The sequence below is a fragment of the Gobius niger genome (genome assembly GCF_951799975.1).
Source record: "Gobius niger genome assembly, chromosome: 1".
NCBI lineage: Eukaryota > Metazoa > Chordata > Actinopteri > Gobiiformes > Gobiidae > Gobius > Gobius niger.
Window position 1 is genome coordinate 42,071,372 of NC_136852.1, and position 27,102 is coordinate 42,098,473.

General features: G+C 43.0%; 1 protein-coding gene across 1 annotated transcript in view; it reads right to left on the minus strand.

The window, feature by feature from the left end:
- fras1 (Fraser extracellular matrix complex subunit 1) overlaps positions 1 to 27,102 on the minus strand; it is a 421,086-nt gene that overhangs the window by 159,427 nt on the left and 234,557 nt on the right. Inside the window, exons 21-25 of the mRNA XM_079566634.1 lie at positions 25,811 to 25,957; positions 23,630 to 23,776; positions 11,425 to 11,565; positions 8,546 to 8,686; positions 7,858 to 7,998 (exon numbers count right to left, since the gene is read on the minus strand). Coding sequence (XP_079422760.1) covers positions 7,858 to 7,998; positions 8,546 to 8,686; positions 11,425 to 11,565; positions 23,630 to 23,776; positions 25,811 to 25,957 — 717 coding nt within the window. The remainder of the gene's footprint in view (positions 1 to 7,857; positions 7,999 to 8,545; positions 8,687 to 11,424; positions 11,566 to 23,629; positions 23,777 to 25,810; positions 25,958 to 27,102) is intronic.

Genomic DNA, 27,102 nt, shown 5'->3' on the forward strand with positions numbered 1-27,102 from the left:
CCATTGCAACTTCTGCTGCTGCTTCTGACACAAAGAAGATAAAGGCAGTTCTGAACGTTTTTGCACACAAACAGGCCTTATTTTCATATTAACCCCTTAGAATACCTGAGCCCGTATAGGACCCACTGTTTTGGTCTGGGCATTTGGATGCAAGGTGACACAAGGGGGCGCCTTTCCAACCTTCTCAGTGTAAATGTGAGTTGACTTTCTTCAGAGTGAGACTTTAGGTCAGACACCATGAGTGACAGTAACATGACGCTAAATACAGTGAGTTATATCATACTCTGAAACTCAAATATGGTAAAAACAACAAATATAGGAGAAATTATTACAATAACAAACATATTATTGATATATATAAAGGTTGAAGAAATATCTATATATATTATCTGATGTAGAGTCAGTCATGGTGGGTCAGGGTGGACCATGACAGATGTGGACAGGACTGTGGTAGATCTACTTTTACTTTGGAGAAAACAGTTACTATAGTAACTTTTGAAGAAATGAATCTCATGAGCTTCTCCTGTAACATCTGTCCACATCAGTCCTGCTGCACCACGACTCAGAGGAACTGGGACAAACATGACTCTACAGCAGATACAAATGACACGGGTTTGTTTTTGTGGAATGAGAGTCATTAATAATTAACTAATATTTTAATTATATACAGGATTTTTCACACTTATTATGAAGGCATGCTTGAATTTCAATATTTTATTGTTACATCCAGCAGAAGTGCAATGTTCTAAATCAGAATATACATGACTTCCATCTTCACTTTTTAGTCTGTGCCTGAAGAGCAATGAGGCCTCAGCCTTTGTACTGAAAATAAGGAGCTCACTATCTAGCGTCATGTTACTGTGACTCACGGTGTCTGACCTGCAGTGTAACTCTGAAGCCAATCAGATCACAGAGACTCAGAGTGGGTTGGGCTCAAATCTGACCAAACGCCAAGATCCAAGCTCTGAGACTATAATAATATTTCAGAGCTTTAACAGGTTAAAGCATTAACTGAAGAAAAAAAGTCAGTATTCATAAATACATTTATAAAAGTGTGCACACGTTGATTTTTCTTCTGTTTGTGGCATTCAACTGTCGGATTTGGGCATTGACTTACTTCTGCCGGGTTTTGGGCCATCCCTAAGCCCAGTTACTTTGATAGGGTTGTGTCTGGAAGGGCATTTGGCATCATCTATACACTTTTGTTGTTAACATTTTCCAAAGAAGCGCATCATTCTCCAGGTCCAGCGTCATAACACCTCCCTTAACGACGCTAATACATCATCATCTTTACCGTACGACTCTCAGCACTTTTCGCCCCGAACGTCTCAATGTTTGATTAAACTGTGGAGGAGCCGAGGAACCTGAGGCGGCTCTCCCTCATTACCCACCATGCATCTCTCCGTTACATTTCGGCCCTGTCAGTTTCCATAAATCATAGGACAAACTGCGCAGAGGTGTAGCGAGCAGAAGCGCTAACGCTCGTTTGATTAGATGGAGAGCGCTCACGGCTAAAGGCTAACGGCTAGAATTAAAGGGATTAGAGAGGATGTTATTAGAAAAATGAAATGTCAAATTCACTTTAAAAGCATTGCATCAACCTCTAGCAGACTTGTACTTATGGATTCCTGAAAAAAAGAAATATATATATACATAGTTATAAACTTGGTGGCTAATGCTAGCGCTTCTGCTAGCACCAGTTGAGTTCGCACAAGTTCAGCAACAATGGCAAAGAAGAACCCAGAACCAGCTAGCACGAAAATCAGTTTTATTTTTCAGGCAGCATGAAGGAGACTACGAAGCCAAACAACTGTCATTCTTGGAGGTTATTTTCAGCAATGGGGAGCAGAGAAGCATGAAGTTTGGTCGCTAACGTGACATTTTTTCTGAAGAGGTAACTTCTATTTACTTATTGTACTAAAAAACAAAAACAAAACTACTTTATGAAGTTGATAAAAGTTGTTTAGTGATTAGCGTAAATGCAACAGTAACTGTCTGTAATGCTAAATATGTGCAGACTGTTTTGGTGCACTCTATGTACATTTTCCAATGACTGCAGCTTGTAAAAGCATTATTAGAGTAAGTCAGTATAACCCTGAATGTCTTTGCACATATCTTCAGCTCAAAAGATGACCCTAAGCTCATTGATACCTTTTATTTTTTCTCAAATCGGCCAAGAAATGGCCGATTTATCGCTGGCAAATGTTAAATGGCTCATTAGATAAGCACGTGAACAATTAGCGATTACTATGTACTAATGTAGCCGTTTTCAGCTAGTTTTCTTGAAAAGAATAATGAGGGGGTGGCCAGGGGCGACTTCAAAAGAAACTTTTAAAAACAGAAACCAATGAAGACTTTACACCTCCCAAAAACAACTTTAAAGTCTGGCTCCAAAAACGTGTATTATTTCTAAAAATATACAGGTTATTCCAGTGACAACGGTGAGAAGAGTGTAATGTTTTTAACCACGCTGGTTTTATGTTATATTTCATTTTAAAGTTTTAGCTTTGGGTTTTGATTGACAGGCCCTGGAGAACTGTGGAGGATTGTTGCCGCTCTTCCCGCCTCATGGAATTGCAGTTTTCTGACTTTTTGTCCTCCTTTGGAACAGACTGAGCTGCCATTGTGGCTTCTTTCTCGAATGCCGTAGTTCATGTAAATGGGGAGGAATGAGCACAAGACGTCAATCAATATTAAATCTATGGTTGGGACCCACCATCACCTATTAACACATGTTAATGTTAGAAAATGCAACAAAATATTTTAAAAGCCTGTATTTTCCCACTGTTTATGTTTGATTGAAGCATTGAATCAACCTATGAAGGATAAATAAAAAAGTTTTCTGAAAATAGACCCACTTGTGGATCCCGACCCAGCAGTAGAGAACTGCTCTCTGTCGTGCAGAGAGCATTTATTCTAAATATCCGAATGTTTTCTGTGAGCTCCATCCAGCCAGACTGTGCCAGAGCAGAAAATAGACTTGATCATTTGTTCTGCAGCAGAATCGCGGAACAATGGCGGTGCCGTACAGATCAGAGAGGGAGGACAGTTAGGTTAGTGTGAAGCAAACACACATGAAGCTGACAGCTCATTAGCTGACAGTGTCGGGGTGGAGGAGGCCGCTGTACATCGACAGGTAGAAGACGTCCATTCCTGTTGAACAGAGCAATGCGCTTCTTCACACAAATAGCATCTTTCACAGGGGTTGTACAAAAGCATCTAAAAGCCTCTTAGTGCAGCCGCTGTATACAAGCGGCTCTACTTCCACCAGAATCTGCGCTTGCCTCTTCAGTCCGATCTGGAAAATTCAAATGGCAACCCCCCCCTGATCAGAGTTCCCAGGCTTACATGGGGTTTTGGAAACAGGCCCGGTTCTGCACGGTCATTCCGTCTTTGGGCAAGACAATTCACCTGCATTGCCTCCAGTGTCTGACGCTTGTGTATAAACAGGGTCGTGGTGGGATCTCATTTCGGCCCAGGAATTTAATGATTTAGACCGGCCCACATGTCCGCGGAGTTATAGCTCAATTATAGTGCGCTGGCTTCCTATACCAAAGTTTGGAGGATCTAATCCCACTCTAACAATTTATTTTTTCACACGGGCCACTGCACACACAGGCCAACCTGATACAACTCCACAGTTAGCATCAAGTTATGGAGATGAAAAGTCTATTATTCATCCACTTTTTCTACATTGAACACTAAAGCTTTTCACCTGCTCTTTTCTGCTCCCTTCTTCACTCACGCAGACACTTCTCGGTCTCCGCTGGATTGGGGGGGCAGCGACGTCAAATTGTATCTCCCAGCCACAATGAATGAAAAGTGTTTGTTCATTTCTATCTGGAAGAGCAGCCCAGGCTCCTGCTGCAGTTCAAGCCTTTAGGCCTGGAATAGCACGACTGTGAGTCTGTTATTAACACTTTGAAAACACGCTTGAATTCAAACAATCGATTTTTTTATTGATTTCGAGTAGGTTTGGATTGTCTTGAAAAAAGAGACAATAGGACAAGCATTAGTTGTACAATTCACTTGTTCCATTGGCAATAATGTAGTCCAATATGAAGTCATTTTTATGCAAGAAAAGATGGCTTTTTTCCCATGCACACCAAACATATGGTGTAAATGATTCGCATTGAGGCCGGCGCCAGTTTTCCGAAAAGATAGCACCTTGTTCCACCTCCTACTTGACTAACCGTATAAATGATAAGTTCCACTCGATATAAAACTTAACAGAGCGTGGAACATCCGTTGAGCACGGCTCCTCCTGTCAGAAAAGGGCAGCGCTCTCCTTTTCCTCCCCGCACTCGGCTCCAATTAGAGTCCTGAAAATACCAGCTGTCTTTGAACGCCGCGCTTTCTCGACGAGCCCCGTTCTCCGTCTGCGCTCTCCTTCTTCTGACCTCGAACTGTACGAGCCCCATTAAAGAAACATGGCAGCCGAGTCCTGAATGTCAGTCAGACGATTCACTCCAGCTAACTTTGGATATAACCCGCAAAAAGTTGTACCTATCTAGTAAGTAAAAGTCTTTGTCAAATTTAGATACAAGTTCTGATAGACGATGTTTCTGACTTACTTTCTTATTGACGATAAATAGATCCAGAGTCTCCTTGTAAATACCGGTCAAATATTCAGTCAGATGATTCATTATTGGAAAGTATTTGCAGTGGAAAATATTTAAATTCAGTTCAGTTCAAAGTAAAGAGTACAAATCTGTTCAATAAGTGTCATGAAAAATAACTGCGGCCTCAAAAGCATCAAAATTGCGCCAGAATTCCTCTCTGTACGGCAACACGACGGGGACAAACTTTCTTCCTTGTCATGAGTCAGTTTCATTGGACGGTACATCTGCACAGCGCCACCTACTGTTCACTCAATGTGCATTGTTACGCTTTTAACACATTGGGCCAGATCTTGTGACTGGCGCAGTCCGTGCGCAATTTTAAACGCAACATAATACACGCGCGATCTTGCATGTGGCCACTAGGGAAAGGGCGTTTTTTTAAGAAAAAGAGGCCGACTGAGGCGTGGTTCATGACAAGCAGCACTCACGCTACTCTTCTATAGCAACCTTCACATTATGTTCCTCTTTACATCGCGCGGCCTTGTCTTCTTCCTTAGAATCGACGTCAAAATTGAAAACAAAAGCGAAATTGCCTTGAAAAGTCTCTTTGAGCGTCGGTTACGCACAGGCTTACTTTGATACTGTAGATCAACGCGCACACACCTAACAACAAAACAACAACAGTTTCCCATAAATAAACCACACATGCCTTCAAGTGCCACAACACCAGGTCTGATCTGAATTTTAAGGAGACATTTCCATCGTGTGTCAGTGTTTACCTCCTGATGATGCTCCGTGTGTAGCCACAGCTCAGTCCAAAAGAAAGACGCGCATTGCAACTTTTCAATTCAGCCGCTCCAAGAATCCTGCAGCTGGAGCGCAAATGTTCCAATACGCTAGAGTTTTCTTGTAACTGCTGCATAACTCTGCAACTCCTCCGCAGCCGATGTGACAGTTTCTGATCAATTAAATCCTGTACATTTCGTAACTTTGCGCATTCGAACGGTGTCCAGCGTGAGGCTGCTGCCTCTCTTTCCCCGCCCGCTCGTCTTGGATCTGCAGCGAGTGGCTGCAGCAGCGGAGGGACAGTTTTATTTCTTTAATCTTTACTAAACATTGCTCATGTTACGCGTGTACAAGAGAACCCCCCGCTACCCACCGCCTTCCGCAGGTCTGGGGAAAGCATGGAGAGGGGGCGGCACCACAACATCGCAATGCGAGTCTCCCCCCCCCTCTGTCCTGCCCACTTTTTGCGCCAGGTATGACACTGAAGATTGCAAGGAGCGCCGCCCGTCTGCGTACTCGTCTTTTCTACAGCCTGCGCTATGAACCACAAGATCTGGCCCATTGAGTGCCAAAATCGACCATCAAAAACTTGTGAAAAGTCACGATCTGGACATTTTATATGTATTATTGCATTTCTTTTCTTTTAGTCCGAGGGGGCGTGGTGTCACGTAGTGAACATCTTCTCTCTCGCTCTCTGAAGCGCGTTTGACAAAGAGCGGCTTCCCAGGAAAGATCAAAACAGTTGAGTTTTAAACATTTCTCTGAGTTTTCTAAAGGTTAAAATCGGTCCAAGAACGACTGAGAAACATCCTGTTAATCCGAGAACCAGGCTGTTTAAATGCACACACAATCAAAAGCGATCGATCTGCGGCAACATGCGGTGTTTCAAAACGTGTCGACAATGTGAAACGGAGATATTTAATTTAGGCATTTGCCTCTTCCCATAACGTTAGTGTCTGTCCAGAGAGGAGAAAGGATTTAATCAGAAAGGAGAGTTTTTCATAAAACCCCTGTTATCTCAGTTTCTAGAAGAAAATCAGTGATTTTGATCAAAAACTAGCCTCTCTTTAGCTTTGGGATTCTCAGGACCCGAGGCACGTAGAATTAAACTGTTTTCACCTACGGAGAGATTAGAGTCTCATCTTTCAAACGAGCCACAGCATGTGTCCATAGCTACAACACAGAATACGCGCTGGTGCTACAAATGTCATGAAAAATGGATTGTTTGATTGGATTGTTGGCCCTCTACAGCTAAACCCCCAAATACAGCGCGGTAGTCAATGTGTTAAAATGAACCAAACACACGCACAAACGTAGAGGAGTAAAAAGTATGGAGTAAAAAGTAATATGTTTATCTTTCAAATTCTATGAGTTCTCAACAAAAATACACTGTCTGACCAGAGAAATGGACGTAACGAACTGTTCTCATCTGGGTTCGCTGCAGTTGGTCAGGTCTTGGTTCAGCCCAAAGAGTGAGATCAGCCGATGACCTGAACATCCTGAATGACCAGGCTATTCCATCACTGGGTTCCTTCTTCCCTGATGGCATGAGCACATTCGAAGATGACGATGCCAGGATCCATGTGAAAGAGTGGACCAGGGAGCACCGCAGAGTCCAGATCTGAACCCCACTGAGAGCCCTTCAGTCTCTTCAGTTTTCATTGTGTAAAAGCGGTTCTCTGGAGTGAAACGCAGACCGCTTTTAGATCCACAGACCTTTGGCGACATGCTCCGGAGAGAGTGGAGTGAGGTCAACTGCCAGAGGCGCTTCCAGCTGTAAGCGGACAAGCCTTTTTCTCTTGCCTCGAGGCAGAATGATGGGAGTGTGGCAGCATATCTGCACCAAACAAATCCGGTCGAGGTGGGAAGCTCCCCGTCTGCCAAACAGTTGCGTGAAACGTCAGATCAAAGCGCGTGCAGACTCACCTCCTTTCACGGGTCTGTCCTTCTGCTTTATTTATCTATTTATTTGGAGCTTAATACGGCACAAACAGTTGAACCTCTCCTTTGCACCGTGTTGCGTCATCCCCCCAGTGACTTCTCTGAAAAGCGTTTGTGTTTTGCTGGGGCTGCGGACGGAGCAGCCGAGAGCGCGCACTCTGAGTAAGAGCCACGAAAAACGTCATAAGAACTCTCTGAAGTCGTCGAAACAATCTGACAAGTTCAACGTGGAGTGACATCAGAGGCAGCAACAGACGGAGCACAAACCTTCACAAATGCAGTTTAGATATTTTGCCCATGGAGGGGAAGAGCTAATGGGAGGCAGGCGGGAATCAAACCCGGGAGCTTCTAGCTGAGTGCTAACCGCTGTGCTACCGGGCCACCTTTCTTTAGGAAAGCCTCATGACACATAACCAAGCAGAAAAATGAAAACGATCACTTTCATTGTCCGCGCTGCTGAAAGTGTGTGAACTCCGCACGGGCAGGACCAGGTGAACGTGGCAGCCTGCAGTGGCAGACGCTCGGCACGCTGCGCGCTAGCAGCCGCTACGTTCCACAGAGCGTTTACCTTGGCAGGTTCTTGTTTTGATATCGCTGTAGAAGCCGTGGCCGCAGTCCGGAGTGCAGTATCCCTCGATGAGGAAGCTGCCCTCTCTGCAGGCGCTGCACTGACCCACCGCCTCGCACAGCACACAGTCCGACGAACACGCTGAGGAGACAAGGGAAAACACCGGGTCAGGCTCCAGAAAGTCAGACTCCACTGACCAACACTAATCACCCAGTCACAGGAACATGCTCAGATATTTAAAACCACACCGCGGAACGTCCCAGGGTATATGTTTCGATGTCAAAGGAGCAAATAGACTGGGCACAGACAAATGGGCTTTATGCACGTGAGCAGCATGTGACAGAGGCCACTGCTCAGTCTCCCAAGTTATTTCTCCATTAGAGATCAGCGGCGTCTCATCCAAAAATATGCACGACAGACATATTAAAACCATCATGTTTGGACAGAGCAATGGGCTCAAAGCACACGAGTGATACGTGGCTTTTGAATAAATGTTCCTGTTCTTCCGCTCCCATTATTTCCCCATTAAGGTTTAGTCTTGCACCAATCAATGAATATTTCAAGGAAACATGACAGACAGAGAATTGGCTGCGTGTTAAAAACATTACGTGCAAACGCTTGCATTGCTGCATCGCCCACCCCCCAGAGGCCATTTCCTCCATTACTTTGATCAAGCGTCGAGCCGTACCTTTGCAGACTTGTACGTCCGAGTCCAGGAAGTGCAGAGGCCCACAGTGCAGCACACACAGTCCTCTCAGGGGGACGTACGGAGGCACACAGCGCTGGCACTGACCGGGGCCCAGGCAGGACTCGCAGTGAGGGTCACAGGCTGCAGGAGAACACATACAGAGGTTAGGGCAAACACCACATGATATAACTCAACGACAATGAAACTGTTACCTATTCTAAGATAGTTAATGTTCACAGAATTGTTAAGAGAACTAAATCATCTCCGGGTCATCACACTGTATGGCAGGGGTAGGCAAGTTAGCGTCATGGAGGGCCGATTTTCATCATCGCCAAAACACCAAGGGCCGAACCTTACTATTGTAGCTTTAAGTTAAGAACCAGTTTCCGCAAATGCCAATGTTTTACATCAGTGGTCCTAAAGTGGATCCGCCATTACCTTAATGACAAGCTGCAACCCTGTAACTTGCCATATATCTTATAAAATATTGCGTTTACCACACGTTTTTATTGAACAAGCCGTAGATTTGCTGTTAAGACTGAAATTATGATCAAAACAACCCAATAATACTAATTTTAACAGACTCCAGTGTGTTTCCGTGTAGTTTCAGATGGAAAATATTGAAAAAAAAGTTCCCTAGATGCTCGCGATCCCACTTTTGAGTCCTGACCCACCAGTTGAGAATCACTGTTTTATATATGACCAAGTGGGATGTAGGTATTTGATCCCTTATTTGCATAATAATATTTCTCAAAATCATCTTGGGGGCCAGAGGTTCTGTGCAGGAGGGCCAGATTTGGCCCCTGGGCCTGACGTTGCCTACCCCTGCTGTATATCTCTCAATCACCCTTTAAAACTGTCATATACAAATAATATTACTTTTTTTTAAACATTTTAACCCGTTCATTGTCCAAAGCTACTGTAATTCATTAAAGCCCAAAAAACGTACATATTTTGTTATATTTTATATGCAAAATGGGACATTTCTGGTTGCGTTGGTGCAGCCAGGTGTCTCTGAGAGATGACCTGCATTTGTTAGGAAGTTAAAATGTGTGTATGTTGTGGCAGTTTTAGTAAAGCACGAGCATAGTGGCCATTTGATACCATAGACATCCATTGAAATTTTCCAAAACACAATTATTAAACTTTCAGGATTCAAATTAACGCCTTGATACATTTTTTTTTAACCCTGAGGTTTCACCTTATTGGCAAAGGGCAGACAAATCTTCGGTAATAACATACACAACACCACGATATAAGCACATCTTTGTGTCATTTTAGTTTTTTCTAAACTCTAATGAAAATGGGGTGAAAATCAAAATTACATGAAACGATTTTAGATCCAAAACTTACACTCCCCGGGGGAAATTTCACTCAAATGTAATGAAAAATGTAGGACTTATACTTGAATGTGTTTATTTCACGCCTAGTAATTTAAAGGCTAAGTTTAAAGCCCCTCAGCCAGTGTTAATTTCGTCGACTAAAATATTTAGTCTTAATTTTAGTCAAAGTTATATTTTTGACGACTAAAATTGGACTAAAACTAAATTAAACGTTCCTCATGAGACTAAAACTATGACTAAAATGTCCAGATATTTTAGTCGACTAAAATAAGACTAAATAAAGATTAAAAGGAGAGACTAAAATCATCCAAGCTTCTATTGCCTTATATCATTTAAATTCACTGCCAAATGAACAGGTCTGAGCTTTGTTCATGTGGAGCAGCTCCATGAAGTCGAGGACCTTGATTAAATATGATTATAATTAATATTATAAATGCAAAGTCGACTAAATTAGTCTTGAATTTAGTCGACTAAATTGACATGCAATTTTAGTCGACTAAAACTAGACTAAAATTGAAAAGTTTTTTTTGACTAAATCTCGACTAAAATTAAATGACATTTTAGCCAAAAGACAAAGACTAAAACTAAAATAAAATATGTTGTCAAAATGAACACTGCCCTCAGCTGGCCTCACCCACGCCCCTCCACACGCTGCTCTGATGATGGATTCAATGAGATACGGAAATCTCATTAATCTTGTGAGCAACGCACTTTAAGCAGCAGGATAAAGAAGATATGTAGCAGAGTAAACATTTTGAGACTTCTTCAGTGAAGGTTCTTGCGTCCTCTTTACTATGTAGTCGAAGTGCTGAACGTTTCCCCTCTCATCCAAAACGCTTCTTCAGCGCACTAAGGTTCAGCTCAGCTCGCAGCTCAGATAAAGACCCTTCAAGAACTTTCATTGAAGATGGACAACTCCTGTATGACTGAGAGCCAACACAGACATTTTGAGACTTCAATTTCATGTAAGTCTGTATTTTTTTTTTTTTCCACAGCCTCCCGGTGCCTGCTTTATAATCCTGAGGAGGAAACAGACCTGACGGCTCCCTGTAGATCCTGGATTATTAAACAGCTACATCAGAACAGGTCGGTCAGATATCGGCCGGTTCACGATCGTTTGTAAACTGATGATGCTACTCTGTGTTAGCCGCTAACTGTTGCACATTTGCGATCTCTGCACGTGTTTGTTGACATGCTGAGGGGCAGGAGATTGTGGGGTTGTGCATGGTGAGAGGCGTGGGAGGTGTGGAGCTTGTCTACTTAAAGCTAGCTCGCTGCTTGAAGGCGGCGCATCTCGCTTTAATGAGCTAAATTCAAAACGTTTCCATCCAAAATATGTTTCCACTACTATGGTTGAACGCGGATGTTAGATTGAGCTCACATAAGTAACATTTTCAAAGCCAGTGAGAGGAAACTCATTAGTTCACTCGAGTTCTTCAACAGAATGGGCCGTCACGACATGGAGACATGGACATAGAGCTGGAAAATGATCTCAGTGTTTGTAGTGGTAGTAGTATTCGGAGTATTAGTACATACCGAGGCAGTGGTCTCCCTCCCTGTAGTGCCCCGGGGAGCAGTGCTGCGAGCAGAGTCCGTCCTGAAGCACATGTCCCTCCATGCACTGCACACAGTCGGTCCTCAGGGGGCCGCGGCACGAGTTACAGCTCCAGTCACACTCTGAGGGGGAAACAGGACCAAATGTTACCCACAAACATAAGCACAAATCTATAATAATTACGACACCGCGTTCCAAATTATTATGAAAATGACATCTCTCTCTGGTTCTGTCAACTCAAGTGAGAGTCAGCAAAATTTTCAAGTCTTTAACTGGTAGAGGATCAATTAAATGTGGTTGAAAAAAGTTCCCAGTGATGGTCATATTTACTGAAATCAAAAGCTATTTCAACCAAAAAAAAAAAAGTATATTTTAACATAGGAGCCCTTCTTTGATAAGAGCTTCAAAATTCTTAAATCCATTAAACTTGAGAGTTTTTGGACAGTTTCTGATTGGATTTCTTCATCAGCATTTAATAACAGTTAATTAACAGTTTAGGGGAGGCCAGATAGAAGGTTTCGGCACAACTTCAAGCCTCTGGAGGGTCCTACACCTTGATGCTCGGGAGACTCCAGAGGCACCAGCAGCTTCAAATACCTGTCTGCTGCTTTGTAGCTGCTGTTCTATTAATCTGATGTATTTGTCTGGCAGAAACCGTCCATATTGTGCCTTTATCTGCACAAACCCGTGTGTGTCTGAATCATCCACAAATCTCTTATCTGTATGATGATTAAGCTTAATCTTTAATGAAATATCGAAGGTTTTCATACCTAGACCAAGGCATTCAACTATTTCATGCTTTTCATCAGCAGAGAGATCCTTTTTCTTTACCATATTGCTTGAAAATGATGGAACGTCCTTTTTCAGTAGTTTTTCCCTTAACTGGGCTTAACCTGACACATACTCATCACAGGCATCTGAGATTAATGTCAGTGATTCAAAGAACTGGCATTACCTTTTTGACACTGTAACACAATTTGCATAATAATTTGGAACACAGTGTATGTGTGCAATTGGCAGCTCCAGTCACAATCTGAAAAGAAAAAAGGTCTTAATCTCATCTAAAAGCCTTAAAAACAAATACATTATCTTAGATGCTAAAAACAATGCAACTTTATCTAAAAACCTACACATAACGCAAAATCTATTATAGAAAACGCTATATCAATGGCCGCCGCCTGGGCGCCGCCATGTTTATTTCCCATACCGCCGCCATGTTTATTTCCCATACCGACTTTGAAGCTAAGCAGGGAAGTGCCTGGTTAGAACTGGGATGGGAGACCGTTCCTCGGATGCTAAGCAGGGAAGTGCCTGGTTAGGACTGGGATGGGAGACCGTTTGGGAACACCAGGAAGCCTAGCGACAGTACTGAGTGTGTGCGTGGTTGGTGTTGGGGGCTGATGTGCGCAGACTGGGTGCCTCGCTTATCATCACCGAGTATGGGGTGAATGAATAATGCATCAAATTGTTAAGCAACTTTGAGCGTCTGGAAAAGCGCTATATAAGACTAATGCATTATTACTCTTATTATTATTATTGCCCGCGGGCATTGACCACGGGTCCATATGGACCGCGGTGCTGCTGTCCGAGGACAACCCGCCGTCACAACAACGCGAGTGCACGAGATCTGACTGCCGTGCGTGTGCGCGCATCCAAACAGGGCGATGTGTGTGTGTGCGCGTGCGCGCGCGTGTGCTTGCGTGTGTGCGCGCGTGAATGTGTGTGCGTGTGTGTGTGCGCACGTGTATGTGTGCGCGCCCGCATCCACACAGGGTGATGTGTGTCATCGTCACTCACCGCTAACCTGCAGACGCTCCGCACAGGTACAGTTACATCCTCAAAAACACATCTGCGGGTCTTGGTTTAAGTCTCTCCTGCAGTGACCGAGGCTGTGGTTCATTATAGATCCAGTGTTGCGTAATGTCAGAGACGCTGACAAATGCGTAAGATCCAATCCTGGCCATATCCGTCTCCAAAGCTTTGTCTCCGACAAAAAATACACGCAAAACATTGCCCAAAACCTGCTCAAACACAAGCCTCTAATCAAACGCGCTGCTCCGACTGACTTATCCTCCGTGTGAGTAAAAGCGAAAATGAAACTACCACTTAACGAGCGCATGGCCTGCACTGCGTAGTTTTTTTCTTTTTTTTTTACGTTGCTGCTGTACCATTTGTTTTCTATTTTGCTTTCACGTATTGTGAGCCCTGAGGTACATTTTATTCTACAGCAGCTTTGAACGCATTGCCAATTTTATTGTAAGGTTATAAATACTGTCTAACAACGATCATTAGGCTATTTCATTTCAAAACCTACTTATTATTTTTTTGATTGTGCACTACCGGGATGCACCAAACCACCAATCATGCACTGTGAACTAAACCGTTAGAGCTGAACCCCTAATATTTATCCATAATTATTCCACTGTCTCTTGATTTCTATTCCCTGAGTTTAGCGAACATATTGTCGATGTAGTTTATAAGAAAGGAGTGCGGGTGCATCAAACACTCCAATTGCAGATTGTTTGAAATTATTTTTAGCATTCATTATTTTACACATTTGTAGTGGCCATAGTTTTTGGACTGGGTTGGGAACCACTGGTCTACTTACTGCGGGTCTACAGCTATACTGTGTGACGGGTTGGACATTTCTTTGTAATCACTCATAATCTCACAATATCAAATGTGGAGACTAGCGAGGCCCGGCCAAAGGCCGGGTCTCAGCTAGTGTTATGTGTATAAATCTAAAACCAAGATAAGTTGCAGCTCCCTTCACAGTCGGGGACAAGAGAATAGAAACGGCGCAAAATCTAATCTGAAACACTAAAACTTCAGCATGTTTTGTAAATAATTTCTTTGAAAATATATTTGGCCGCTCGCTCAGTAATTCGGCTTGCAGGCAGGTTTGTCCTCGAGTCACAATCAAGATCTGTCTAAGGTCAGTGTGAGCAGGAAGCCGCAATCATCGAGTCACATTTTGGCTGATTAAAACTAGATTAAAACGAAATCTTAAAGTGCATATGACAGATTTCAATGCTTTTGAAAATATTACTTGTTTCGATGACAATATCGGTTGTAAGTCAATAATTATTATTTTAAAAACAGCGAGTGAAGCAGCAAATTTAATGGAGAAAAGTTGGGCAGAAAAGTTACTGACAGGAAGTGACATAGATAGAGGTAAAGTTCCAGAGCAGATTGACTCGCTTCCCATTGATATAATATGGTTTATAATTGTTTTCCTCTGTCTGTCACTTCCTGTCAGTGTCCAATAAGGAAGTAAAACTATAAAGATCACAAAAATTGTCAAACTTTCTTAAATATAATAGTGTTAGTTGTGTTCCAGTGTGTCGCAGCTTCTTTGGCGACGTCAGGAGTGAAGTGAGGAAGCTTTAGAAGTCCGCGACGATGAGGGTAAGTCAATGCAGAAATGTCTCTTTAACTTTGCGTTTTATGAATCAGTTGTTTCGCAGCAGCACGTTCTCGTAGCTGTTGCCTTGTGTGTTTGCTGTGCAGCGCATTTTGCAGCTTTTCGCGCGGGGTACGCTTTTGACGCGCCTCCAGGGCGTCCAGCGCCGCCGGCGCTAGAGCTGGGAAATGTTGAACTTTTTGGAGAAAACAAGAAAACTTATTTCAGAGGCTGAATCTGCGCTGGGAATGTGTTTGGGCCTCGAGGATGCCTGTTGTAGCATTACCACCGGAGAAAGCTAATGCTACAAGCTAAATCTCCGGTCATCACGCGAAAACGAGAAATATGCACAAAAAAGTCAATAAAACCACCATCTACATAAGAACAATGATCACACGCTGAGCTGGGCTGGCTGATTTTGTAGTTTATTGCTCACATCATATAATAATAATAATAATAATAATAATAATAATAATAATAATAATACATTGGTTTTATATAGCGCTTTTCTGGACACTCAAAGACGCTTTACATTGCACTATTCGTTCACTCCATACTCGGTGGTGGTAAGCTACTATTGTAGCCACAGCTGCCCTGGGGAGACTGACGGAAGCAAGGCAACCTGTCTGCGCCATCGGCCCCTCCGACTACCACCAACCACGCACTACATTCGCTAGGCTTCCTGGAGTTCCCAAACGGTCTCCCATCCAAGTCCTGCCAGGCCCTTCCCTGCTCAGCTTCAAAGGTCTGACGGGATTGGGCAGAGCAAAGGCGGTGTGGCCACAATCTAATCTAGAATTAGCTCCAGGAGAAAACCATAGCTTGTTAGCTCAGTTAGCTCACATCGAGCTCCGCTTTTCTCCCGTGAAAACAAGCATTATGCACTAATAACGTCAATAAAGCCGTAACTTCATAGAGGTCTTTTATGATGATCACACACTGAGCCGGGCTTCACGCATTTGTATTTTATTGCAGACCTTTAATCAACAATGTGCTGTTGGCGATTGTAACATGTTAACAGGGCTAACCAGTCCCATTTTCAATTGTATGGGCTGGATCTAGGCTTAAATACTAGGGAGATTTCATGTTGACCATGGGGATATAGTTAAAGATCCATAGGACATGGTAGTAGCAAAGAGGGAGACTCGTTTGTCCCAGACAGCAGGGATTTTTCAGGCAAGAGCTACTTCCAAGATGGCTCCGAACACACTCTGAGCTGACGCGCGGCCAGAGCGTCTGACGCTCGGTGACATTTGTGAAAAGCGTCTGACTTCGTTAAGCACAAGCGTCCAACTACGGGCTTTAGGCGCATTTTTGACGCCCGAAAAGCGTTCGGTGTGGAAGCACCTTTAAAGAAAACGTTGAAGCGTTAGTGATTCTGTGGATTGATTTGTTTGTTTGCACTTACTTTAACGAAGAAGTAATGGGTAACTAAAACGTAAGTAATCTTCCCAACACTGATCACGACTTCCATTTAACAGGTGTGGTGTAAAAATAAAAGTGAAAAACGTCATGGTGCCAAATCCTTTTCAGCAACACTTTATTCCACAATAACCCTGATCCAATTAAACACTATGCCGAGCACGCATTACCCCAGCGTTACCCCACCAGATCTCTTCTCTTATTTTTTAATCTCGTTTCCAAACTCTCTTAAAAGGCCGCTCTTTGATAAATAACCCGACAAAATTAAGGCGAAGCGCGGCGCCCGCTGCCGCAGCCTCCTCCACTCCTCTGGGACCCGCCGCTAGGACCTGTTTTTCCTCGCACTAATTTCACAGAGATTTGGGCTTTCAACACCCACAGTTCACTCCGGGTCGAGCGGATTTTCAAACTAATATGAATGAAGATGAAAAGATAGGACTAAAGCAGCACCTTTCAGGGTCCGTTAATGCCATCACGGAGTATTTGGGACGTTCTCCTCTCATGACTGATTAAAAAGTGGATTGTGTGTTTTCGAAAGCAAAGAAGTAGTATTTGTAGACCACATCGCCCCTGTAGGAAAACTTATTTGGATGCATTTTTGGCAGGCGTCAACTTCATATTCTTCTTCTGGCTAAAAGGGAAAGAAATCTTGCTTAAATGGCCAGGGGAGGCATTTTCTCTTTGGCTCATGTCATTTACAATATTCTACTGTAAAACTGACTGAGGAGGCATATTGGTATTTTGTGGTTGAGGGAGCAGCTGTAGAGGTGACGGTCATTGAGGTGCGACGCGCCTTTCGTTGTCACTTCGAAATTCCCCCGAGAGGCCGTGTTCCTGATCGCAAATACATTTTACTGAGCGTGGATTCAGGGAAACGGGGAATGTGACCAATAGAAAGACCGACGAGGACCGTTACAAAACCTGTAAATGTGGACCGAGTTCCTCAGTCTCTGACCAGCTCACTGTTTCAATGGGCTCGCCCCAAGGTTGTGTTCTCTCACCCATGTTGTTTATATTGTCCACTAGAATGTGTGATCATGAAAACAGAGTCATCTTAAAATATGCTTGGTGATTTTAAGTTTGTAAGTCTACTTCACAAAAATGACAGTCAGCAAAAGCAAAAGATCATTGACCTCAGGAAAAGTGGGCCAACCAGGGGAGTGTGTGGAGTCCTACAAGTATCTTGGATAGGGCGGGGTACCTACTTGGTACCGATCAAAAAAGCTCCGGTAGGGGGCGAAAAACTTCTTTTTTTCGTTGCTAGTTTTCTGTACTTTTTCTCTCCAGGCGTCAATAAATGATCTGCAGTGAGTCTAAAAAAAGGCCTGAACTCATGAGCAGCTTCAGTTCAAATGCAGATGTTTTCTTTAAGCGAAGCAATAACTTACTAACACTTAAGTCATTATCAGAGATGACAGAGCCGCGGTCTGAGCCCAGACTTAACCAGGACTTACACTAAACTGGATAAAAAAAACAGGACTGAATAAGAAACTTGAGCTCTTAGACAAAGAGAAAAGCAGTGACAACAAGAAGCACATCTTTTTCCTTTAGCGAAAGCCCCGCAGAGCCTGAAGTTACTGCTGTTGGTACTAAACTCCAACTGCACCAAATGGCAGCACTGGAGGATGAGATCAAAGATTGTTCCTGGAAAAAGTGAGCGCTCACTCTGTCTTAACCATTTTTGGAACAGTTTTGGTACATTTTTAGTGGCAGAGTGAGCGCTCTCACTATGTAACAGATCTTTGACGTGTTGAGTGTTTTCACTGTGTCGAGCAGCGCAGTCTGTTTAGAAAAGCTGAAAGAAAACGGTGCCTGATGTGGATCTGTCTCTGCAGCTCAGGAGCTCAGGAACGTCCTTTCTCTCTTTTTATCACTGCTTAAGTGGGAATTCTGCTCAAAAAATGAAGCTACAAGTGCGGTTCTAGGATTTTCTCCTGACCAATATTTTTTTGTACATTTTAATTCATTAAGATAACAAAGCTATCCAAAAAAGTACCGTTAAGGCACCGGTACCGAAAAGCAGGTATCGTTAAAGTAGTGGTATCGCGGGGAAAAAACGGTACCCATGCCTAATCTGGGAACAATTATAGATTATAAATCATATTTTGATGAAAGCTGTGCTTGCATGTAAAAAGGGTCATCAACGACTGTATTGAAGAACAGTCCTTTTTCATGTAGATAAAATAATGATGACACTTTTCTGTCGGGCATTTATGGAACTTCTCCTTGGTCACATGGAATGGGAGCTCCTCTGTTATAAACAAGCACATGCCCTGAATCAGCTGGTCAAGTAAAGTCATGGGCCTCAGAACAGTTTGGACTCTCCGTACAATACAGCTTTGCTCCTGCTGTCATTTCCTTAAAGGTACACTGCGTAACATTTTGGACTACACTGTTGCCATCATTACAAAACATGCTCCTAATGACCAGCTCGACAGAAAAGGCTGTGAGTAATCAAAGAATGGATTTGGATGGGAACCTCACCTGTTTAAAATCTCAAATTCTGCTGACTTTAGTCGACATCTCCATGGAAACGAGCTGGAGGCGCACCCACTCCCGGTAAAGTCATGTCACGTCTTAGGAGAGCTGAGGCCGCTCACAGCAAAATCACATGTTTGCTTGAGGTATTTTTCAATGCTGAAAATATCTGTCATAAAATAAAAGCTTGTATTTCAATTTTAAATTTTGGGGGGAAATTCTACGCGGTGTAACTTTAATAAATAAGCTGGGATCTGGGATTTTTTATCTTTGCTATGGTCCGAGTGGCTTAAACCTCTGTGGTATCTCTAGCAAAGGCACATTCTATTAATATCTGGAGCACTTACAAGGTCTATATTCAAACATGTGTGTGATTATCCCTATTCACCTGCAGCGTCTCACTTAAGGCAATCATTTGACTTAACTTAACCTCCACCTGAATCGAGCACATTTTCTCCACTTTGGCCTTACTTTACTGCAGTTTCAGGTCATTACGAACGCAGTGATGTTGTAGCTTATTAAATGAAATCGCCAGCGTCCGCTCTTCCGTACACTGCAGCGGCTTATTCCCGGTTTATGGCTCTCCCCTGATCAGCGGCTGATTATCCCGCTCTATATTGTTCTAATACATGTTTATGGTTTCTGTGGAGTGAAAACAGCAGGCTCTCCGCCCTCCCTCTCTCCCCGTACATATTCAGTTTACACATCTGCATAAACCCTGCCCCGGCGCGGCGTGTGATCGATGCGGGGAGCGGAGCCGCGGCTCAGTAATTTATGGTTGTCATGAAGTTTAGTGCAGATCCAGGTTATTAATATGGCGTCCCGCTGCTGATGCTGTGGGAACAGACTGGGAGGGGAGCGCTAATGGAAACCACGACAGACGGGGGTTTACTAACGAGGAAATGAGCAGTTAGTAATGTTGCTCGATATGGCCGTGGTTTTCAAATTAAAACTGCCAAAACGTAATTGCATGTTCTGAAGGATAAAAGGGGTAATGCTTCCTGATTTAAGTGTGCCCCTGCGCTCCAAAGACAAAACAAAATCGTAAAGTAAACAAACGAAGCCAGTGGGAGTTTTTGGGACTCCCACTGATGAGATGATATTTTAACATATTTTAAAATTTTTGCATGCAAACGTGTGCTAACAAATCTAAATTTGCAACGCTTTGTCGCTCAAAAAGTGTCCCGAACAGACTCTAGGAAAGGGACGAAAAAAATACTTTCCACATTTTCCCCTATTTGTCTCCCAATTTTGTCTCTATTTTTTCCCAATTTTTCCCCAGTTTTTCCTTATTTTTTCCCTTTTTTTCCTCTATATTTTTTTTTTCATTTTCCCCCAATTTTTCCCCTCAAATTTTCCCCAATTTTCCCAATTTCTGCTTATATTTTTCCCCAGTTTCGCCTATTTTTTCCCTGTTTTCCCTCCATATTTTCCATTTTTTCCTTTTTTTCCCCCTCAATTTTTCTTCTATTTTCCCCTATTTCCACTTATTTCATTTTCCCTATTTTTCTCCCATTCCCCCCCCCCCCCCCCCAATTTTTCCCTATTTCCCCATAATTTTTTCCTTATTTTTTCCTAATTTTTCCCCCAATTTCCGCATATATTTTCCCCTTACTTTCCCCTATTTCTCCTCCCGATTTTTTCAAATTTTCAATGTATTTCCAATTTTCCCAATTTTTCCCTTGTTTTTCCACCATTTTTTCTTCAAACTTTCCTCAATTTCCCCCCCAAATTTTCCCAATTTCAGCCTTTTTTTTGTACTCATTTTCTCCCAATTTTTTTTTTCTTATTTTTCCCCAATTTTCTCCCTATTTTTCCCAATTCATTTTAAATTCGTCCTCGATTTTCTTTCCCATTTCCCCCTATTTTGTTCCACACTCCCCCCACATTTCTTTACATTGGAGACAAGCTCAATATTGTAAATCTGCATATCTTCCAAACAGCAATTCCAACATTATCTTCTAGATAGACACTCAGAATCAGAATAGTTTTACCGGCCGTTGTTGTGAACAGGTTCTGAACTAAGATTTTCTTTTTGGGTTCAATCGTGCAACATGTTTACGCTCGACTGAAGGGCGTTTATCCTTTTACGTGTTGAAGGAAAGGTTTTTACCGTGACTTGGAACATGTGGAGAAGGAGGACTGTCTGCAACTTTGACAAAGCGCTCACGATCCATTATTCAACGAGGCGCCGTCACCCGAAACAAACCCACGCTGACTTCACTTGTGTCTGGAGGATGTGGTCCGCTCTCCCGGTGCACGCTGCGTTTGGCCTCTGGTTTCCATTGAAAAGATTGTGTTGTTTTTTGAGTTTTCTATTCTCACTCTGTAACTCCATGGTGAGTTTTGCCATTTCATAAACCAGATCTACAGTGTCCTGGGTTCAATTCCTGGATGTTCTGTGTCTTTGTAACTTTCCTCTGAGTAGTCTGGTGTCTCCTACCACTAAAAACATGTACAATAGGGCAGGTTGAGTGAGAGTGTGAGTGGGGGCCCAGGGCTACAATCTGGAGTCCCGTGTGTGTTCATTAACACGCTCTGTTCCAAACAAATAAACCAAGAAATAAATACATTTCGCTGATGGCCTTGACTCATATTTCACTCACTGGTTTCTAAGAGCTGCCTCACACCTTGTCTGAATCATGGAGACAGAGCTGTTTGTTGAATTACAGTATTGATACTAAAGCCAGGGCCGGCCCTTACTACAAACAGACTATGCTTAGGGCCCCGAGGCAACCCGGGGGCCCGAGAGTGCTTACATTTTTACTGTAGAAAATATTCAAAATAATGTAGTGAAAACTGCGCCACAATGCTTAATACAGTAAATAAAATAATGATATTCTGTTTATTTAGCTACATTTATGTTGCCTATATTTATTTTTGAACTGTTCCATCCATTCATCTTCTTCCACTTGTTCATTGTGGGGGGCAGACAGTGAGTTCTGAGTTCCCAGATCACATCACACCAGCACCTGTAGCTCCTCCTGCAGGTGGTGGGTTCACAGAGGGTCGGTCTCACGAGTCCAACCGGGCCTGTTGGTCTCTCATAAGGGCCTTCTGAACCGCTCTTTGACCCGTCATCTAGGACCTGATAGCCCTGGGAGACCCTCCCTGACCACAGAGCTCCCAGGATCATTCCGGCGCTCAAACCCCCCCACCACGTTAAGGTGGCGGTTCCAGTAGGGGCATGTTTTGAAAGATTCATGTTTGGAAATGTGCTTATGTAGCTGTTAACACCATGTCAAAGGACCCTTCTGTTCAAGTGTCTGGTGCGATTTTTTTGTCTTAAAAGATTTTTAGATGTCACATGGCAGGATGTGGGGATTGCAAAATCGTGAGCTATTTGGAAAGACAATCATAGCTATGATCAAAGTTTTGCCGTAGCAGTTATAGGCTAAGATTTTCAGCTATGACTGAAGATTTTCCCCACGATGAGTGATCGTTCGTCACCGACGGCTAAAATCGCGCAGTGCACACCTGGTGTAAGAGAAGTGAATTAAATATAACTAAATCAAATCAAATCAAATCAAAACAACTTTATTCATCCCATTGGGCAATTCTGTTCACTGCTCTCTGGTCATAAAAACAGTAAATGGAGACACATACAACCATATACAGACGTCATGAACTGAAAGTGCATCAAGACACAGGGGGACCAGTTAAAATGAGGGGAAAAAGAACAAGATAAACACCGCCTTCCTAGATGTTGTCATTTAAATTTCTGACAGCAGTCGGAATGAAGGATTTTGAGTAGCGGTTTCTTTTCTGCTGGGGGACGACATATCGCCTCCCGGAGGGCATCAGAGTAAAGTGCGACCGCAAGACATGGTTGTGTTGACCCAAAATCGATCGAGTCTTTTGGAGGACTCTTTTCTTACAGAGTGAGGCAAGGTCTTCAAAACGCACACCAGAAATCTTACTACACACTTTGACAATGTGGTTCAGACTGTTCTTATTTTTAACAGACAGGCCATCAAACCAGCAAATAAAAGAAAAGGTTAAGACACTTTCAATAAAAGAATGATAAAAGTGACTTAAAATATTTGCTGATACATTAAAAGAGTTCAGTTTCCTCATCAGGTGAACTCGCTGCTGTCCACGTTTGACAATTTGCTCTGTGTTTTTATCAAATCGTAGAGAGGAATCAAAAACAGTCCCCAAGTACTTAAAAGAATCGACCTTTTCCACCTCTTCCCCGTGGATAAAGCTCGGTTTGGGGCACTCTGGATTTCTCCTAAAGTCAACAACAAGCTCTTTACAAGCACAGGATCATGCACTGAGAGCACAATCATCAATATTGATAGATCGACTGGTCTGTTTGGTAGGTACAGCGCAGGTTAATGAACAAGCCACTCCGGATTGTAGCCATGGGCTAATTTCCATGCGTTGTCCCACACTCACACCTTCAAACACGCTCTCATTCATCCTATTGTACATGTTTTCAGTGGTAGGGGAAACCAGAGGACCCGGAGAAAACCTACGCAGACACGGGGAGAACATGCAAACTCCACACAGAAAGGCCCCGTCCAGGTGGGAATCGAACCAAAGAGCTTGTTCGTGTGTAGCACAAGCGCTAACTAGCGTGACGCTGATCAGCACAAGCTTTATGATGGAAGTGTGGAAATATAAGTAGTCTACTATGCATCAATTGTCATAGCAGCCTCAATATAACATTTATCTAAGCCCCCCCTCGGAATTTTTGCTTGGAGGCCCAAGACAGCCTTTGCTACGCCCCTGGTGACACCACTGGAGTCAAGAAGATTAGGTGAAAGTAGTAATGGTTTGTTTGCAGAATAGTAGTCGGCATTGTAGTAGTAGTAGTAGTAGTAGTAGTAGTAGTAGTAGTAGTAGTAGTAGCAGTAGTAGTAACATGAGCAGTGTACCTCGACACGTCCTGGTGGTGGAGTTGAGGTAGTACTGGTGCGCGCAGCTGTCGTACTGGCACTCTCCGAACTGCAGCACTTTGTTCGGGTCTCGACACGACGTGCACGCTCCTGGGGCCGTGCACGTGAGGCACTGGGGGTCGCACTCTGCAGCAGAAGCACAGGAACACGGGGGTCAAAGGTCAGGTTATCTCCGCAGAAGCAGCAGCGGGATCAGCAACAAACAAGAGGCAGCGAGGATTCTCGCACTGAGCTCAAAGAACAAAGGAAAGTTAGGTTGGTTTTATGGAGATAAGGAAAAACATTTTACTCAGTCATTTCAACAAAAAAACATAACGCTTAGAAAATACAAAATCAGGAGCAAAACAAGGTTAAAATGGAAGTAAATTCGCTGTCCGTGTATTCTTTAGAGATGCATCGATCCAGCTTTTTTGCTTCCGATACCGAGGGTTTATATCCGATACCAACCGATACCACAAGACTTTCTTGAGAGTGGTTGCTGTGAGGGATAAAATGAATAGTCCTTCTCTTAGTTTGTGAGATCAGTAAAGTCTTATCTAGCAAACCAGATGTTACATATCAGTTGTTTTTTAACCTCTTATCACCCGCCAAAACCAAATCCATTCTCTCCTCTATGCCATTGTCGTCACTTTGTATTTCCCTTATGTGTTTTTGTCACTTTTTTATTACTTTTTTGCTGCTCTTCTGTCACTTTTCAGCTGGATTTTTGTCTTTTTTTGCTGGATTTGTGTCTTTTTTCTGCTGGATTTTTGTCATTTTTTCTGCTGGATTTTTGTAATTTTTTCTGCTGGATTTTTGTCACTTTTTTGTTGAGTTTTTGTCATTTTTGTCGCTTTTTTTAGTCACTTTTTAGCTTTTTTTGTTGCGTTTACATCCTCATTTTTTTCTCGTTTTGTGCCTCTGTTTTGAAGAAGCTTTTAGATTTGGAGAATTTGGAGAAAACATGTTCAGGTGGGAGTTAAGAGGTTGAATAGTATACGTACATATATAGAAAATCATTAAACAAAGATCATTGACCTTTTCTTCTTATCTTCGGCTACATGACTCAGGCTTCTGGATACATTAAAGCCTGAGTCATGTAGTCTTTAGGATACATTCATATAAATAACATACAGTGATCTGCTCATTACTGTGCATCACAAATTATTATTGTTTTCTACATTTGTAAATTATAAAAAACATCAGCAGTGACTTTACGTGAACCAGTCATAGTAACTTTGATTTTCAACAATGATTAGTTGCCGCTAGCATTAGAATGCTGCTGCTGGCTCCACGTTTTCCATCAGTGATCAAAAAATACACTTGCTCCAGGTTCAGCGCCTCAAAATGAGGAGCAGCCATGATTTAGTTGGTGAATTTTGGATTTTGGAAGAAAGAAAAGTCCCTGTTGTGACAATAGACAATAATCGCTACGAAATAAAACATATTTCAGGGCAGAAGCAACTCATATTTAATGCTTTTAATGCCATTTTAAAATATACTATCATTTAATGCCACAAACAGATTTCATTTCTTAAGATTTTAAAATATTTCATCAAACAGAGGAACGAGAATTGAACAAAACAACAAATATGTTTTAGGCCATAGTTAAGTATTTTCAAACAACTAATACAGTAAATTGTTGAGCAATGTCATAATTTTCCAATAAATCTAATTTAAGTCTAATTAAATTTTTAATTATTATTATTATTAAATTTTTCAATGACATTTAAAGTGATAGTCTGGAAGTCGAAGCATTTTACAAATGTTATAAAATGTACAAAATTGACCGCCATGGTCTTGCATTTTGATGTAAAGTGAGTGATAATACTGTATATTTATATAATTTTTTGGTAAAGTCCCTCCTTCCTGGATCTCAGCAACTAATTAGAGTCTAGTATCCTCCCGCGTTGACCAATGACACTGGCTTTTCCTGTGAACCAGCCTGTCAGGTCCAATCAGGAGGGAGGGGGAGGAGCTTAATCGTTTACTTTTGAAAATTCTGTTCCTGCTCTCCTCATTTTGCAAACCAAGAAGAGCTTTCTGTTTAAAGAGGGGAGGGATTTGATTGCTTACTTTACAATTTACTCTACCTTTCCCACTTTTGCAAACTTACGGACTATCACTTTAAGGCTTTGATTTTGCTTTTAAAAGTAGTCGGTTTGTTTCTGTCAGACTCACCTCGACAGATCCGGTTCGAGTCCTGGTAGAACCCGCGGGCGCAGGACGCGGCGCAGAGACCCGAGCGTAAAAGGACCAAAGGGGCGGGACAGGAAGTGCAGGAGAGAGGCCCCGCCCCACCGCACGACCCGCAGGAAGAGTGGCATTCTGGGAAAAGAGAAAAACGAGGACATTGAAAATAAATTGAGGTGTTTTTTTTAGGATGAAACGATTAGCTCCTTGAAAGTGATTAGCAGATTTATGAATATTCATGTTTTTTTTGGGTTTTACATTGACAAAGGTTACTTTAATCAGTGAAACATTTTTCATAAACACTTAAGGAGCTCTCGGTTCACAGCTGCAACTCCTTTTAGATCCCTTCCTTCACATCACGGGAGAGGTTGACACTTGTGTATCAGCGGGGATCGCGGGCTTGGACAAATTAGTGGGAGCTGCATTAGATTAATATTCAAGCGCTTGGGATTCAAACAAATCTTGCGGTGATCCAGCTCGCAGCACAGTGTGAACAGCCGGATTCCACCTCACATCCTCGTCTTGGTAAGGCTCTTTCAGATCCGCTGCTCCTCCACAAAACTATGGATCAAGTCTCTGAAAAGGGGAGATCCATGCGTTGCTGTGAGGGCACTGGCCTCGGTCTGGTCGGCCTCGGTCTGGTCGGCCTCGGAAACATCACTGAAGATGCGCCCAAAATGCTCCGTCAGAGTCCAGCCGGATCAAGCAACAGGTCCGATCGTACGAAACAAGAAAGACTGAAGGGAATCTTATTTGTGTAGCTATTTTCACAGGACACAAGGCACCTAAAAGCACTTCACACAAGGGAAGGGGATTTTAATTCACTCCATAGCTGCTGGTGGCATAGGAGTTTCCCCCTGGGTTGCTCACATTTGCGTTAACGTACCCTCTGACCACAACCAACCAACCGCTCACTCACACACACCGGCCTCCTGGTATTCCTCGTCATTCACAGGCGGTAAATAGAACAAGGGCTCTGTGCTGCAGCATCTCAATACTGCGTTTACATCTGGGGATACTGAGGAGTACACCAGAGCGCGACATGGCGTAGCGAAAGGCATCAGGGACGCCAAGAAAAGCTGTCAAAAGAATTCACCGACTCTAAGGACACAAGGCGTGTATGGCATGGGTTTCAGGTGGCCATAAGCCCACAATTATGGCACTCGATAATAATCCCTCTCTCCCTGACAACCTCAATACCTTCTTTTCTCGGTCTGAGGTCAACCGTGATGAAACAGTTCACACTCAGGGGCAGCCCATTGACATTGACAACCAGACAC